General features: G+C 45.6%; 1 protein-coding gene across 3 annotated transcripts in view; it reads left to right on the top strand.

Moving 5' to 3' along the window:
- Positions 1-18370, top strand: part of TRIP13 (thyroid hormone receptor interactor 13) — a 202918-nt gene that overhangs the window by 165732 nt on the left and 18816 nt on the right. For all 3 annotated transcript variants that reach the window (XM_075826882.1, XM_075826881.1, XM_075826883.1), the window contains exon 10: positions 13838-13944. In XM_075826882.1, the coding sequence (XP_075682997.1) occupies positions 13838-13944 (107 nt within the window). The remainder of the gene's footprint in view (positions 1-13837; positions 13945-18370) is intronic.

Raw genomic sequence — 18370 nt, 5'->3', positions numbered from 1 at the left:
TTGTCGTTCTGGGAAATACTGCCGACATACAGTCCATATAAAACGGACCGAACACAGACGTTTCAACAAGGCCACTTCAGAAGTGGCGGATTTGTCTCCAATTTCTTGTGCGGATTGCGCACTGAAAATTCACTACAAATTTTCACGAACGTGTGCGAAATGGCCGTTTTGCACTGCCAATTGGCACCCGTGTGGGACCCGTTCTCTCAGATCCCTCATAGACTTGAGTCTATTGAGGGATCTGTAAAAACGGACATAAATGGGACATGTACTATTTTTTCACGCCCCTTTACATGGTCCGTTAAAACAACGGCTTTGTAAATGGCCCCATAGAAATACATGCAACAATGTGACGGCCGTTAAAACAGCACTGACATTTAACACGTTCGTCTGAATAAGCCCTAACTAACTAATTTTCAAAACCCCATGCACATGCAGCAGAAAAAAATCTCCATGGAATTTAGGACGAGCTGCTGATTATTAAATCAGCAGCATGCCTATTATGTTGCAGAATTGGAACGTATTTTACTCCTTGGGGTATGTTCACACAGCAAACAAAAAACAGCCCGTTTTCCGCCGTTTTTTATGCATCAGGCGTTTTTTGATGCGTTCTTTACAGCAGTTTTTGAAGATGTTTTTTCAATTGAGACAATCAAAAACGGTTCAAGATGGGACATGCACTTCTTTTTTACGGGGTGTTTTTTTACGCGCTGTTTTTACAAACGGCCGCGTAAAAAAACGCCCCGTGGGAACGAAACAAAGTTTTCCCCATTTAAATAAATCCGGAGATGTTTGGAGGCGTCCAGCCTCCGTATTTTTTGCCGTTTTTCGGGTCGTTTACGGCTGAAAATAGGCCATGTGAACATACCCTTACAATGCAAATGGTTGCTGTAAAATCCGCACCTAAGGACTTGTCCACACAGAACGGAATTGCTGCAGAAAGTTTGTGCAGCAATTCCGTTGAAAGTAGCAGACGTTCCGCTGCAGAAAAAAACCGCACCATTTCCTGCATTTTTTATTGCAGAAAATGGTGCGTATTTTGCGGCGTTTTTCACAATGTTGGGGGATGGTGACATCTCCTTTGAAAAATGCAGCAACTCAGTCCACTTTCCGCAGCAGGAATTGAAATGCTGAGGTCTGAAAAAATACGCACCATAGGTCAATTTCTGGTCCGCAACGTGTGGACAAGCCCCAATAGTGCATTCTTAGGTGCAGGTTTTATGCTGCAGATTTGTTTTTTTTGTTTAAACTGGTCAGATACAATTTGCAAGCGGAAACTCAAAATAAATTGACATGCTGCAGATTGTAAAATACGCACCGCGTAAATCTGCGACTTGTAGATGAGATTTCTTGGGCTCATTTACTTTGCTGGTGCTGTATTACACTGCGGATCTACCGCACGAAAATACATGCGGCAAATCCGCACATAATATGCATCGTGTGTATTTGGCCTAAAAGATTTTTTTTTTAACTCATCCTAAGGCCCCGTTCACACGTGTTGGATTTGATACGGATTTCAAGGACAATCTGCATCCCATGCATATAAGGTTTCCGCAACCCAGTTCACATGCTACAAAAAAATTTCCACGTGTATATTTGTCCGCACCATGAAAAGAAATCCACCACAGCAATAAGAAGCACGCTATTTATTTTGCACGGAAAAGACGAGGATAAGCCCCTTTGAATGACTAAGGGACTAATTCTCGTGCGGATCTGCTACACGCTTGTGGCACATCTGCGGCAAAAATCCAAGTGTAATCATCAGTTTTTTGCTGCGTAAAAACACATTGGACTTTAATGGCAACGTAAGAAAGTTAGTGCTCCTTATATCCTCACAAGTGCTTCCCCCTCTCTTAACGTGCCCTTCACATCGTGTTATTGCCCTACATTTATTGAGAAAATCTCCTAATGTACACTATAAAGAACGTAAACAAAAATTCACAGGGCTCCATTATGTCCTTTTAGCGTATGTCGGGCTGGTAGACGTCGGTTTACGTTATTTTTGAAGGATGGAATAGCGTAGTAGACTTTGCTATTCCATCCTGAGAGATTCCACAAAAAAACGTATACCGCTCCTGACAGTATGTGGACTGACGTCAGGAGCTTCCCAATGGGTCCCCAGACAGAGCATCACAAGTGCTCTACCCGAGGACTTTGTCACTGGGAAAGCTCTTGACATCACTGTCCATATATTTAAAGTGACGTCAGTGGATTCTCGAGGGCCGGAATCCCTGGCCAGAGCGTTGCCGACTCTCTTGCCGCGGACTCCGGCTTTGCAAAGCCAGAGTCCCTGGGCGGAGCGCTGGTAGAAGCTCAGCCCGGGGATTCCAGCCCTGGGAAAGCTCCTGACAACACTGTCCATTTATGGACAGTGACTTCAGGATTTTCCACATGACCATTCCCCAAGCGACGTATCCCACTGTATGCCATTCAGTGGGACACGTTTTGGCTAAATAGATCAAAATCCAGAGCATTAACCGGTCACTGCCTACTCCATAGTTCCATTCACTGTAGTTGACAGCACCAAAATCAGTTAATGCGTATAACGTAAAAACGTGAGCGCCACACTTTCCATTGCCCAACCCCGGTAATGGTGGGGGGGGGGGGGCAGACATCTTGGCTGTATGGAGCCTAGAAATTCCTCATGGCGGCCCTGTGTATGGGGGCAGCTATGGGGTTATTATACTGTATGGGACATTATACTGTATGGGGGCAGCTATGGGGAGCATTATACTGTGGGGGCAGCTATGGGGGCATTATACTATATGGGGGCATTCTACTGTATGGGAGCAGCTATGGAGAAATTATACTGTGGGGGCAGCTATGCGGGGCAATATACTGTGGCGGCAGCCATGGTGGCCATTATACTGTGGGGGCAGCTATGGGGGGCATTATACAGTGTGGGAGCAGCTATGGGGGCAATATACTATGTGGGGGCATTATACTGTGGGGGCCCCCATGGGGGCTCTTAGTCAAGGTGACTGGACATAGGCGCGGGCAGGGGTCTGGTGATGTTGGAGCGGGGTAGGGGGGCCCCAGCTGAATTCATGCACCATGGCCCATGGGCCTTTAGCTACACCCCTGTGTAACGGCTTCCATCGCAAACTGCTGCCATCTCTCACTGTTAGACGGCCGCGACTGCAGACTCTAGGCCTCCTGCCAGCGTCTCCCTGTTAGGAGACGCCAGCTCGCGCGGCCATCCTTCCCTGGACTATATTCTAAGGTCCCCGGCCTTAAAGGTCCAGTGCGCGCGCAATTTAGAAGTTCCCTAACCAATCCCCAGTTCACCCTGGACTAGAAAAAGTGCTCCGCCCTTTCATTCCTTGCCTGAGCGTTGTCTACCCATTTTCGTTAAGCAAATGTTCCCTTAGTTGTATCCTGCTCTCTGTGTTCCAATATCCTACTTCCTGTATCCTGTTGCTACGTTTGTTCCTGTGCCTAAATTAGTTTGTTGGAGTAGGGTTGCCTCGTCTGCCACGTCTGAGGCCGTCTGCCACGTCTGGTGTTGTCTGCTACTCCAAAGCATTTGTCTGCATAGCACTACAGGTACTCCTGCACAATGACTGTTGTTGTCTATTTTCTGGCCAGCTGCTTCTCCGCCACGGCAGAGCGGTCTAGTGGGTCCACATACCGCTCAGACGTGACAGTACGCTCAGGCCATGGACCCTGCTGCTCAACCGAAGACCATGATGGCTTCATAAGTAATGCAGGCAGACCTCCAGTCACGACAGGACCAGCTCCTACAGGCGATGAACGCCATTGCACATCGTCTGGATGCTCAAGCTGAGTCTTCATGGCACCTGTTCCCGTTGCTCTTGCTGTTCCTCCTGCTACTCTCCCTGCGACTACCCCCTCGCTATGATGGGGACGCGAAGACCTGCAGGGGATCTTTAAATCAATGCCAGATCCACTTCAGGCTGCACGCAAGGTCATTTTCTTCAGATAAACCTGGAGAGAGAGTTAAAAAACACACGGCGCCAACATGGTGCAGGTCACATTTGCTAAAGGTAGAGCAAGACAATATGAATTGATAACTGCTCACCTATTGGAGTTGTGCTGAAACAAGCACAACAATGGTACAGATGTAAAGGATGAAGCTGCAGCTGAGTTAGAAGAACCGGCCACCTGAATAGGGGAACCGCTGGGTATATATATATATATTCGCAAAAATTGGAGCTTCCAAAAAATAGCGCTGCTAACATCCAATAGAGGAGAATCCAGTAGTTCAAAACAAGACTACATTTATTAGAACAAACATAAAACTGACTTTTTATGTTTGTTCTAATAAACGTAGTCTTGTTTTGAACGACTGGATTCTCCTTTATTGGATGTTAGCAGCGCTATTTTTTGGAAGCTCCATTTTTTGCATATATATATTTTCTTCAGATGACGCGAAGATCACCTTCATAATCTCCCTCCTTACTGACAAGGCCCTGGCATGGGCGAACCCCATTTGGGAACGTAAGGGACCGGAGACCTGTAACCTACAGATGTTCCTACAGACTTTCCGTACGGTATTTGAGGAACCTGGGAGAGCATCTTCTGCAGCTGCATCTCTGCTGACCCTTTGCCAATGAAACACCTCTGTGGGCGAGTATGCAATCCAGTTCCGTAATTTGGCCGGAAAACTGGCCTGGTACAATGAGGCCTTCGTGGCTACCTTCTGGCAGGGACTGTCCTCTTGGATTAAGGATGAGCTTGCCGCTAGTGATCTGCCACATACCCTGGATGCTCTCATCCTTCTGGCCACCCGAATTGACATGAGGATCCAGGAAGGGCCCAAGAGGCTCCCCGGTACAGAAGATTCCCTAGGCTGGCTACATTCCAGCGACCCCTGCTGCCTTAATCAGTTGTCCCACCAGAGGAACCCATGCATGTGGACCGACTCCAGTTGTCATTCCAGGAGAAACAACGGGACTCTGTATTGTAGCCTCGGAGGCCATTTTATATGTTTGTGCCCCCAGAAGCCAGGAAACTCCAGTGCCTAGGATTGGTTGGAGAGACGACTGTAGGTGGAACGGCACTGAATACTCTCCTAAACTGTCCATTCCCGTGACCATAGTGTCCTGCGAAAGAGCGCACCATGTGTCTACCTGGACTTCCGGGTCCGCGGAAAACTTTATCTAACAAGACCTAGTGGATCGTCTCCAGTTGCCCTCAGTCTCTCTTGAGACCCCTGGCTGTTGCCTCAGTGAATGGACTTCCTCTGCCCGATCCTATCGTGTCTGAGACTAAGCCACTGAGGTTCCAAGTTGGATCCCTCCATACAGAATAGATTGCATTCTTTGTCCTGCCTAAAGCCATCAGTCCTGTTTTGCTGGGTCTGCCTTGGCTCGGGTTTCATGCCCAAGTCATTGACTGGAATTCCGGAGAAGTTCTCCAATGGGGCTCCAAGTGTCTCTACCACTGCCTGTCACAGATCCGTCCTGATCAGCCTCCTCTGCCCCAATCATTAGTGGGACCACCCACTCACTATGCACGATTTGCATGAGATGCTCCCTCCTCATCGGTCTTGTCCGATTGAACTGGTCCCAGACATCTTACCTCCCCGTGGGCAGGTTTATCCTCTCTCATTGCCAGAGAGCCAGTCCATGTCGGCCTATGTCAAGGAGAATCTTGAGAGGGGGTTTATATGAAAGTCCTTCTCCCCTGCCAGAGCCGGGTTCTTCTTCGTTAAAAAGGACGGAACTCTCCGACCCTGCATCGACTACTGTGGTCTCAACCAGATCACGGTCAAGAACAATTATCCATTGCTGCTGATCCGTGAGTTATTTGACCACATACGAGGTGCTAAAATTTTCTCTAAGTTGGACTTGCGTGGGGCTTACAACTTGTTACGAATCTGTCGGGGTGACGAGTGGAAGACGGCAATCAACACTCAAGACAGGCACTACTAATATCTGGTGATGCCCCTCGGTCTGTGTAACACTCCCACGCTATTCCAGGAATTTGTGAACGATATCTTCCAGGATTTCCTCTGTCTGCGTGGTGATATATTTGAATGATATCTTGATCTTCTCCCCAGACCCGACGAAACATCGGAGGCATGTCCGTCAAGTCGTGTTGCTAAGTGAGAATCGTCTGTATGCCAAGCTGGGGAGATGCATTTTTGAGAGAAGTTCTCTGCTCTTCCTGGGCTACATCGCCTCTGATCAAGGCCTCAAGATGGATCCTGGGGAAGTGAAGTCCGTCTTGGAGTGGCCACGTCCTAAGGGCCTGCGGGCCATACAGCGTTTTCTGGGATTCGCTAACTTCTACTGGCAGTTTCTCAAATTTCTCGTTCTCTTCGGAGGTGGACGCTTCCTCTGTTGGTGCAGGTGCACTTCTGTTCCAAAGAAGCTCCAAGGGAAAGGCAGTAATGTGTGGCTATTACTCAAGACTTTTTTTTTTCTTTCGCAAAGGGCAATTACACCATTGGGGATTGGGCGTTACTGGCCATCAAGCTGGCACTGGAGGAATGGAGACCTCTGCTAGAGGGCGCAATTCATCCCATCATGATCTACACCGACCACAAGAATCTCGCCTATCTCCAGTCGGCTCAACGTTTAAACACCCGTCATGCCAGGTTGCTGTTCTTCGCCCATTTCCAGTTTGTGCGCCACTTCCATCTCGCTGACAAGAATGTGAGGGCCGATGCCCTGTCCAGGTCATTTTAAACAGGATACTGAGGAGATCCCTCAATGTATCATAGACCCGTCCTGTATTATTGCTGCTAACCCCCTGCAAGTTAGAGGCATTCCTCCTGGAAAGTATTTTGTTCGTCTCACAGACAGGAAGTGAATTATTCGCCTGGGACACTGCTCCAAATTGGCTGGGCATGCTGGTGTCCATAAGACACGAGACTTGATAGCTAGTCATTTCTGGTGGCTCTCGCTGCCCAAAGATATTGTGCACTATGTCTCCTCCTGCACTGTCTGTGCTTCTAATAAAGTTGTCCATTCCAGACCTGCCCGTCTTCTTCAACCTGTACATGTGCCTAATGCTCCACGGCAGCATATTGCAATGGACTTTGTTACAGATCTTCCTCCCTCAGCAGGATGCAATACTGTCTGGGTGGTGGTGGAAATCTAAGATGGCACATTTCATCCTGCTAGCCGGTCTACCTTCTGCTCCTCATCTGGGGAACCTCTTCATGCAACATATCTTCCGCCTGCATGGCTTGCCTCTTCATATCGTTTCTGATCGAGGGGTCCAGTTCAGCTCAATATTCTGGAGAGCCCTCTGTAAACTCCTCGATGTGAGATTGGATTTTTCCTCGCCCTACCATCCTCAGTCTAATAGTCAATTCAAGAGGATTAACCATATTTCGGAAAATTATCTTCGCTATTTTATTTCCGTTCAGCATGACGACTGGGTACAGCTTCCTCCATGTGCCGAATTATCTTATAACCACCACACAAGTGCATCCACTACTTCCACGCCATTCTACATCGTATACGGCCAACATCTACGAGTTCCTGTTCTTGCTACATCTCAGGTACCCGCAGCTGACTATGCGTTTGGGGATTTTCTACACATTTGGCTGCAGACCAGGTCCTCTATTCTAGTGGCAGTCGATCGCTTGAAGCAAAAGGCTGATACACGAAGAAGAGAGCCTCCTCCTACCCTCAGAATCCCCAACTCCTTTCATGTGTCCCTCCTGAAACCTGTGATTCTGAACCGCTACTATATAGCTCCTAGTTCTGCAGTTGCTCCCAGCGGTTCTTCTGATGTGTTTGAGGTGAAGGAGATTCTGGACTACAAGAGAGTAAGAGGAAGGACTTTCTATTTAGTTAACTGGAAAGGGTATGGTCCTGAGGAGAGGTCCTGGGAGCCAGAAGAAAATCTTAATGCTCTTACCCTCATTAAAAAATTCCTCTCACGCTTCAGACCCAAGAAGTAAAGGGGTGGCCCACGTGGGGAGGTAGTGCTCCAGCGTCCGGAGCGAGGGCCTCCCAGCCAATCCTTGGCCTATTTTAGGCCAGTAACAGCAGGACTCGCTCTCCAGCTTCCACAGTCATGGAGTCGCCAGGAGAAGCTCCAGGACGCACTGAACGCTCGGATGCCAAGTCCTCCAGCCCGGTACTTGAGGACGCCAGAGTGGGGTAAGAGAAGGCCTCTCCCTTACTTAATGCTGTTCCCCTTTCTCTTGTACATATGTTTAGGCCATGGATTGTCCTAGGAAAAAGCAGGATAAGGCCCATAACAAGGAATGTGCGATATGCAAAAAGAAACCCGCATCTTCCTATAACAAAAGACTCTGTCAGAAATGTCTAGATAATATTATATCAGAAGAGTCCACAAATTTAGCCACAAGCATTAAAGATATTGTAAAGGCTGAAGTGAGGAGCTCACTAAAGTCCCTTAGAAAGAGAAGAGATCCTCCGGTCGCCTCTTCTAGCAGGTTGTATTCGGATTCCTCAGCTGAAGGGGACCCCCAGCTAGGCGAAGAAGGGGAGTACAGCTCCTACGATTCCTCAGGTGAGGAAGAGGGAGAGAGAAATCTATTCCCAACAGAGGATGTTGACCTACTCCTAAAAACGGTCAGCGCGACTATGAATGTAGACGACCCCAAAGAACCACGGTCCATCCAGGACATTATGTTTCAAGGGCTAGGACCTAAAAAGAATAGAACCTTCCCCATCCATAGGAACATATCTAACCTTAATAAAAAGGAATGGGAAACTCCTGATAAAGACAAGCATTCCCAAGTTTCTCAAAAGGAAGTATCCCTTTGAGGAAGACGCATGCAGGGACTGGGATAACATCCCCAGGCTCGATGCTCCAGTAGCCAAGATCTCAAGGAAACACTCCCTTCCTTTTGAAGACCTAGGCTCCTTATCCGAACCTATGGATAGAAAGGCCGAATTCTACCTTAAGAGAACCTGGGAAGCCTCTACGGAGGGTTTCAAACCAGCCATCGCAGCCACCTGCGTGGCCAGATCCCTGAAAGTGTGGCTCGCACAACTGGAAGTACATCTGAAAGACAAGACCCCTCGGGATCAAATCTTAGCCTCCCTCCCAACACTTTCTAAAGCAGCAGACTTCTTGGCAGACGCCTCAGTAGACGCAGTACGCCTTTCCGCCAGATCAGCGGCCCTGGCGAATTCAGCTAGACGAGCTATCTGGCTAAAGACCTGGAAAGGGGACACTGGATCCAAAGGGAAGCTGTGCGCTATCCCCTGTTCAGGAGATTACCTTTTCGGGCCCCCACTTGATGACATGCTAGAAAAGGCATCAGACAGTAAAAAGGGGTTCCCGGCACAAACAATGCCAACAAGAGAGTCCTTTCGTCCCAGAGGGCCAAGTAACAAAAGAGGGGGGTACGCTAACCCTAGAGCACAGGAATTTAGACCCTCGAGATTTCCAAGAAAACACAAGTCCTTTCTTTTCAGGCCCCAGAAGGACCCTAAAAATAGGGACCAACAATGACGCCAAGGGGGCAGTGGGGGGGTCGCCTTTCCCTGTTCCTCAAACATTGGCGGAAGATTTAATCTAATCCTTGGATTCTGGGAATCATAAAAACAGGATACATACTAGAGTTCACAACCCTCCCCCCAGACAGATTCCTTCCCACAGGGGTCCTAAGGAACCCAATCCAACAAAAGATCCTAGAAGTAGAAGTTCTGTCACTTATAAAAAAAGAGGTCCTAATACAGGTTCCAGACACAGAGATAGGTCAGGGCTTTTATTCCCCCCTCTTCCTAGTGAACAAACCAGGAGGAAAACACAGGGTCATTATAAACCTAAAAAAACTGAACTGCTATCTGACCTACAAAAAATTCTGCATGGAGAGCATCACGTCAACTATAAACCTCCTCTCCAAAGACTGGGTGATGGCCTCAATAGACCTAGAGGACGCCTATTATCACGTACCCATATGTCACTGTCATCAAAAGTATCTAAGGGTAGCAGTAACACTCAACGGGTCTGTATGCCACCTACAATACAGAGCCCTTCCCTTCGGCATCTCTCAAGCCCCAAGGGTATTTTCCAAACTGATAGCGGAAATGACCTCATACATCAGGATGAACGACATTCTCCTGATTCCATCTCTAGACGACTTCCTGGTGGTAGCAGAAATGGTTCCAACTCTGACCCTGCACATACAGATAGTCCGGGATATACTGACAAGATTAGGATGGAACATAAATGTAAAGAAATCAAATTTAAATCCATCGAAAAGATGTATATTCTTAGGAACCCTGCTGGATTCCTCCAAACAGATGACCTTCCTCCCTGAAGAAAAAATCGGGCCCCTGATGAACAGGATATCCGAGATCTACCTGAGCCATACGACATCTTTCAGGGAAGCTATGTCAGTCTTAGGCCTCATGACATCATGCATCCCAGCCGTACTATGGGCTCACTTCAGGTCCAGACCACTGCAGTGGGACATCCTAGACCAATGGGACAGCAGCAGTTTCTCCCTGGACCATCCCTTTCACATCTCTTCCACAGCAAGGCTGTCCCTCAGATGGTGGTTAAACAGGGCAAATCTCACAAGGGGTATTCCATGGAGGTTAACCCCTACTCTCAATATGACCACAGATGCGAGTCCCTGGGGGTGGGGAGCCCATTACGACTCATCTTTTCTTCATGGTCAGTGGGACCAGCAGACCGCTCTCAGATCCTCCAACTTCAGGGAACTCGCAGCCACACAGATATTTTCTCTAGCAGAACACCACCTGTTGACTCTATCAGCTGTTCATCTCAGAGGGAAGGACAACCTGGTGGCAGATTTCCTAAGCCGGGAAAGGCTTCACCAATCAGAATGGTGCCTGAACACCACAGTATTTCAGGAGATCATTCTCAGATGGGGAACCCCATCCATAGATCTGTTCGCATCCAAAAGAAACAGAAAAACCCAGAGGTACTTCTCCCTAAATCCCTCAGATCACCCAACAGCAATAGACGCACTCTCCCAGTGCTGGAGTCTAGAGACAGGCTACGCCTTCCCCCCCTGAACCTACTCCCAAGAGTCTTAAAGATCAGAGAAGACAGGGCCAGCGTGATACTGACAGCCCCCTTCTGGCCAAAGAGACCATGGTTCACGTGGCTAAGAAAAATTTCGTCACACCAACCATGGGTTCTTCCAGACAGGCCAGATCTTCTATATCAGGGCCCAGTATTACACCCAGATATTCAGAAGCTCCACTTGACAGCATGGAAACAAAGGATAATCCTTAGGCAGAGAGGATTTTCAGAATCCGTCATCTACACCCTACTAGCTAGTAGGAAACCGATTACCTCAAAGATATACCTGAGGTCATGGAACGCATTCTTAAACTTCGCAGGCAGGGAGGTTAATCCTTTAACCAATCCAGATATTCCCCTAATATTGGATTTTCTCCAGGCGGGACTAAAAAAAGAACCTTAGGCCTACTACATTAAAGGTTCAGATTTCGGCTTTAAGTTCCTTTTTCAATTTTAAATTAGCAGAACACCCCTGGATCAAAAGATTCCTAGCGGCCGCCTGCAGACTTAAAGAGGCTCTGTCACCAGATTTTGCAACCCCTATCTGCTATTGCAGCAGATAGGCGCTGCAATGTAGATTACACTAACGTTTTTATTTTTTAAAAACGAGCATTTTTGGCCAAGTTATGACCATTTTTGTATTTATGCAAATGAGGCTTGCAAAAGTCCAAGTGGGCGTGTTTAAAGTAAAAGTCCAACTGGGCGTGTATTATGTGCGTACATCGGGGCGTTTTTACTACTTTTACTAGCTGGGCGTTCTGACGAGAAGTATCATCCACTTCTCTTCAGAACGCCCAGCTTCTGGCAGTGCAGACACACTGCGTGTTCTCGAGAGATCACGCTGTGTCGTCACTCACAGGTCCTGCATCGTGTCGGACGAGCGAGGACACATCGGCACCAGAGGCTACAGTTGATTCTGCAGCAGCATCGGCGTTTGCAGGTAAGTCGATGTAGCTACTTACCTGCAAACGCTGATGCTGCTGCAGAATCAACTGTAGCCTCTGGTGCCGATGTGGCCGACACGATGCAGGACCTGGGGCAGGAAGTGAGTGACGTCACAGCGTGGTCTCTCTCTTTCTTCCCCAAACCAAGCAAGTTAGTGCAGTGAGGAAGGAAAGCCATTGCATTATATAGAGGCCAGCACAGACAGCACTGTCCAGCAGCATCAGGGCTTCAGTGTAACAAGCAGCTCAGCCTCTGCTTAGTGTGCTAGCAATGCCTACCGCTACCTCTCTTACTCCACCAAGTTATCACATTGCAGTTTTAGCAGCTTTCATCCTCTGAGCTGGGCCCTCAGTTAGTGCCCAAATGATCAACCTGCCTAAAGCATAACTACTGCTAAGAGTGAGCAAGAGGGAGCTTTTAGCATCGGCAGCAGCACATTGCTGGTAGGCGGAGTCTGGACCGGGGAAGTGCCGTCACCAGTGGCAGTAACCAGCTGAATTTATTATGACGGATAGCAGGAGTCTGTGCCCACTGGAGGATCCATCGGTTTTCCAGTGGGCCAGTCCGACACTTGTTCCCACCCATTGTGTTTTGAAAGGTTTTTTTATTCATTGTTGTAGGTTGAAGGTTTTTTTTTAGTTTTGACATATCCTTTCATAGCTTGTTTCTGCTTCTTTTACTGCTTTAGAAACCATGAGAAGGAGTCAGAGACTATAAGTACACAAAGAAATATAGTTTTATTGTTACATTCGAAATACAAAAATATAAAAACACAAGTACACAACGAGGTGTTTAAAATTGAAAGTAGATAGGTGGATCAAGTATCAAAAACCCTCAACACGGGCATGCCATAAGTACAAAAACGTAAGAGGTTCTGTTGCTATATAAATGTATGGGGGAGAGAAAGCACATCGCCGTCACATACAGACAGTGCTGGTTCACTGCAACGGAATCTGTGCCATCTCACCACCAAATAGTACATACACGTCAGCAGCAGATGAAATAACGTCTACAAACTAGTAACAAAAGAGTTACGTCTAACTCTTCAATTGCATGGTCCCAGAAATAGAACAAGGGAAAAAGAGCCGGCCCACTATAGCCTAGTGTGAAGGGGAACCAAACGTCCGCTTAACAGAACCTGAGGAAGCGATCTTTAAAATGAAATAAGTTTGGGTTAGTTTTTGTTGTTTTGGAAATGCTGGAAAGAAAATCTCATTAAAAACCGCTTTTTACAAACTTTCAGCTGTAATCCGGTTTTAATTTACAGGTCATTGGCTTACAGCAGTTTGTAAAATGCATGGATAATTAAAAAACGCATCTGTTTTTCAAGGCTTTTTTCTTTCCAGCATTTCGAAAACACACAATGTGAACCCAAATTAGGGATGGAAGATGCCGCACCCAGCCATGAAAGTACTTATAATTCATATGTTTAATTACTTTTGAGCCTGTGAAATTGGAGGGACTTTGTAAGAAATGTCTGGAATTCCTAAATGGCGAATACAATATTTTTGTTAAACCCCTTGAATTAAAGCTGAAGCCTACACTTTAATCACGTCTTTATTGCTTTGTTATAAATCAATTGTGGTGGTGTACAAAGGCTAAACTGTGAAAATTGTGTCATTGTCCAAATACTTCTAGACCCAACTGTACTTGAACTGAAAAGACTATTGTCCTCTTATCAAGTGATGGCATATCCCTAGGATATGCCGTTACTATATGACAGGTGGAGGTCCGACCTCTAGGACCCTCACCGATACGGAGAATGAAGAAGCAGGGATTGACGTTAAAGCTGTTTGGGTTTAGAAGGTGCTAGGATTGGGGGGCTGCACAATTTGTGGGTAAATATTAGGTAAAATGTGTTTTGTTATTATTTTTATTTAAAATTGTCCACTAGGTTAATATTACTTAAAGAACTAATTCTATTGCTCAAATTTAGGTTGAAAGCCTTACTGCAGCACGAAGTGCATCTAGAGCAGGCACTGAACCTTCTGATGCTATTCGTGTAGTGAATGCCGTTCTTACTCAGATTGATCAAATAAGAAGGTATGTTGTTGGTTATTTTTTTTTTTAACCCCCTCCCTCTAGATGCAACCTGGGCCTTAATGACCAAGCATTTTTTTTTATTTTCCATCGTCACATTCAAAGTACTATAACTTATTTACATTAAACCTCATTTGCAAAGTGGATGTCCAAACACTCTGTGTCCAAATCAGCTTGCAATTTATGAACATCTTCCATAAACTGAACAATACAACATATCTTGGTGTCATCTGCAAAAATAGAAAAAGTGTATTAATCCCATCCTCTATATCATTAATAAATCAGTTGAAAAATAGTGGTCACAGCAATGAACCCTGGGGTACACCACTTATAACCGGGGACCATTCAGAGTAGGAATCATTGATCACAACTCTCTGGATACGGTACTTGAGCCCATTTTTAATCCAATTACACGCTATACTTTCTAAACCTATAATCCTTAATTTACCCATTAGACGTCTGAGGGACAGTGTCAAATGCCTTTGCAAAGTCCAAAAACACTATATCCACAGCGGCCCCTCTGTCTAAGCTTCTACTCACCTCTTCATAAAAACATATCCGGTTGGTTTGACAACTTTTGTCCTTAGTAAAACCATGTTGTCTGTTACATAGTTACATAGTACGGCTGAAAAAAGACACATGTCCATCAAGTTCAACCAAGGGACGGGAAAAGGGAAGGAAAAATTTCTACACATAGGAGTTAATACTTTTTTGTTCTAGGAAATTATCTAACCCTTTTTTAAAGCCATCTACTGTCCCTGCTGTGACCAGCTCCTGCGGTAGGCTATTCCATAGATTCACAGTTCTCACGGTAAAGAAGGCTTGTCGCCTCTGCAGGTTGAACCTTTTTTTCTCCAGACGGAGGGAGTGCCCCCTTGTTTTTTGAGGGGGTTTTACAAGGAACAGGATTTCACCATATTTTTTGTATGTGCCATTAATATATTTATATAAGTTAATCATGTCCCCCCCCCCCCCCATGTCCTGTCACTTGTGATATTATTTTTTGGCACGTTCACCTGTATATAGTCCCTCAATAGCCCCTCAAATATTTTTCCCACGATGGATGTTAAGCTTACTGGTCTATAATTACCCGGGGAAGACCTAGAGCACTTTTTAAAAATATGCACCACATTTCCCTGCGCCTGTCCCTTGGCACTATACCAGTCACTAGAGAATCTCCGAATATTATGAAGAGTAGGACAGAAATAACTGAACTAAGTTATTTAAGAACTCTAGGGTGTAACCCATCTGGTCCCGGAGCCTTGTGAAATTTTATTTTATTTAACTTAGCTTGGACCATATCCAATGTAGATTCAGCCAATTAACTATATTAATTTATGTATTAACAGCACTGGCATCGGATACATCAGCTTCCCTTTTTTTCTGTGGTATATACAGAGTTAAAGAACCCATTTAGTAATTCTGCCTTCTCTTGACCAACTCCCCATTACCACTATTTAGGGGTCCTACATGTTCAGACCTTGGCTTTTTTTGCTTTTATATCCTTAAAGAACTTTTTGTTATTTGTTTTGCTATCCTTGGCCATCTGCCTTTCATTTTGTATTTTTGCTGATTTTATTACTTTTTTGCAGATTTTAATAAGCTTTTTGTAATTTGTTTTTTTTCAAATGCCCTTTTTTTGTCATATATTGCCCTTTTTACAGAGAGTGTAAGCCATGTGGGGATTAATTTTAGTTGTTTATACTTTTTACCTATAGGAATACATTTTGCACTATAATTATACAAAGTAGATGTTAAGATCTCCCATTTATCATTTGTACCATTATTTGACATCAGTTGTTCACAGTCTATGTCCTGAATTGCAGCCCTTATCCTGGGGAAATTGACCTTCTTAAAATTAAGTGTTTTTGCCCTCCCAGCCTCTGTTGGTTTTTTACAGTATATTTAAAATGCAACTATATTGTGATCACTGTTACGAAGGTCTTCGCGAACAATGACATTCCCAAAAAGCTCTGCATTTTTTGAAATGACCAGATCCAACAGAGCGGCACCTCTTGTCGGTACTTCCACAAACTGGGCCATCCAATTTTACTTCAACAGGTAGAGGAAATGTCTCCCCTTGGCAGTTGTAGACGAACCATGACTCCCAATTAATATCTGGGTGATTAAAATCTCCCATTATCACTACAGTACCAGCCTGTGCAGCCCACTCCATATGTTTATGCAGCTGACCTTCCATCTTCTCAGTTATATTGGGATGTCTATAGATTACACCAAAAGTAATTTTTTTAGTGTTTACCTCCCTTTGTAATACCCCCCACATGGTTTCAATCTCACATTCTTCACCCACTATTTCCTCTTTCACACTCCCCTTCATACCACTTCTCACATGCAGACGTACACCACCGCCCCTCCTATTTGCCCTGTCTTTTCGACGTTAGAGAAAATTCATTTGCATAATTATCCGTTAGGTTAGTCTGTAAGGGAATATTCATTAGTTGAGGGTTATTGTGTTAGGTATTAGTGAGTTAGGGTGATTTTTTTAAAATATATTTATATAAATACACACATTTTATATATTTGTGTGTGTGTGTATAATACATATGCAAATGATAAAAAAATGGAAACCAATATATTCCAGATATTCCAAATATCCTGATTCAGTATAGAGTATGAGCGCCATGCATAGAAATACTTGCACTTACACGTCTTGGCATGCTATCAATCAGGTTATTAATGGTTGTCTGAGGAATGTTATACCACGCTGAATGCACTCGCCCACGCATTCTGATTTATCAGGATCGTCTGCTGGCAGCTCTCTTTGCAATTGCCGACCAATAACGTCCCAGTTATGCTCGTTAAGTGACAAGTTTGGAGACGCTGCAGGCCTTGGTCAGGTTTTGGCCACGCAGGCTGCTCACAGTAGCACGATGAACATGTTGCCTGGCGTGGTCTTGTTAAAAACTGCTTCTGGGACACACTGGAGAAATGACCCTACCTCTGGTTCCACAACAAAATAAATGTAACGCCGAGATGTTAGTGTACCTGAAATGAAGACTAGAGGGGTCCGGCTACCGTACGTTATGTCACCTCACCCCATAATCCCGGGAGTAGGACCTGTGTGAAGTTTCTTTGTGAAGGCCTTCATCATGGCGTTGCACACGTGGTCTCCAGGCCAATCTCTGGCTATCATTTGGTCCAAGAAAAAAGCGCGACTTATCATCCTGAAAAGCTGAGACCTCCATTCCAGCCTCCATTTCCATCTTGCTGTGCACTATGATAGCCTTTGATATCGGTGGCGTGTGGTCAATGGAATACCTTCAGACGGATGTCTGGCCCTGTGTCGTGCAAACGCCTTCTGATGGTTTTGTTTACACTGGTTGCCTCTCTAGGCTTGGGATGTGACGCCCAATTTCACTTGCAGTACAGAATTGATCACTACGCACCATTCTTCCAATCAGACGATCCAGCCGTTCGCCTCCGCGCACCCCCTGCTGTCATTACCGTTCGTTGTTCTCCCAACTACGGGACACTATTGGAGCTAGGTGCTTGAAAATTTGATCATTAGCACGTCTTAGCGACACCCGCTACTTGCCTTCTTGGTGTTGCAATTTCAATGCTGTGTGTCCATGTGTGTGTGTCCGTCCGAATTCACTTCTGCCCCAGGAATAAAGAGTGACACCACAGGGTATACAGAGCTGAATTTTTTTGAAAATATTTTTTACAGATAAATTACTAAGCCTAATTGGCTCAGAAACAAATCTGTATGCACAATTCTTTCTGGCCAGTCATCCCACTTCGTATTTTGCTAGAAGCCAGATCTGACATCCTACCAATGCCACAGATTTGCAGACATTTTGGGGGCCCCTTCTTAATATGGGCTTTGTTAAAAACCCACAATAAGGTCCTAATTCCATTCCAGAAAAATCTGTGCTCCAAAAGCCAAATGGCTCTCCTTCCTTTCTGAGCCCTGCGGTGAGCTCAACGGGGCTGTGTCCTGCAGTTAATCAAATAAACTTTACACAAGTTGGAAATAATATTCAGAGTTAAACAAACTAGCTGGTCTGAATGGATCATAAAACTTAGGACTTATTCAGACGAACGTATATGTAGTCTGTGTGATGGACTGTTTTTTATGAGGCTGTTCACATGGCCGTTGTTTTAACGGACCGTGTGAAGGGCCTGTGAAAAAATAAATGTCCTATTTCTGTCCATTTTCACGGATACCTCAATAGACTCAAGTTTATGAGGGATCCGGAAAACTGGTCCTGCACGGGTGCAATTCGGACGTGAATGAGGTCCTATAACAGCAGCAGGACTCCAGAGAGAAGAATGAGCTGCTATGTAAGTATAAGGGGATGGATTCGTTTACGGGGTCTCTATTTAGGGGGTCTGTGTTTAGGGGTCTGGTCTGGGGTCTGTATAAGTTTTAGGGAGTCAGGTCTGTGGTCATTATTAGATTAGGGGG

Source organism: Rhinoderma darwinii, chromosome 5 (assembly GCF_050947455.1).
Source record: "Rhinoderma darwinii isolate aRhiDar2 chromosome 5, aRhiDar2.hap1, whole genome shotgun sequence".
Classification (NCBI taxonomy): Eukaryota; Metazoa; Chordata; class Amphibia; order Anura; family Rhinodermatidae; genus Rhinoderma; species Rhinoderma darwinii.
This window is presented reverse-complemented; position numbering and strand designations above follow the sequence as displayed.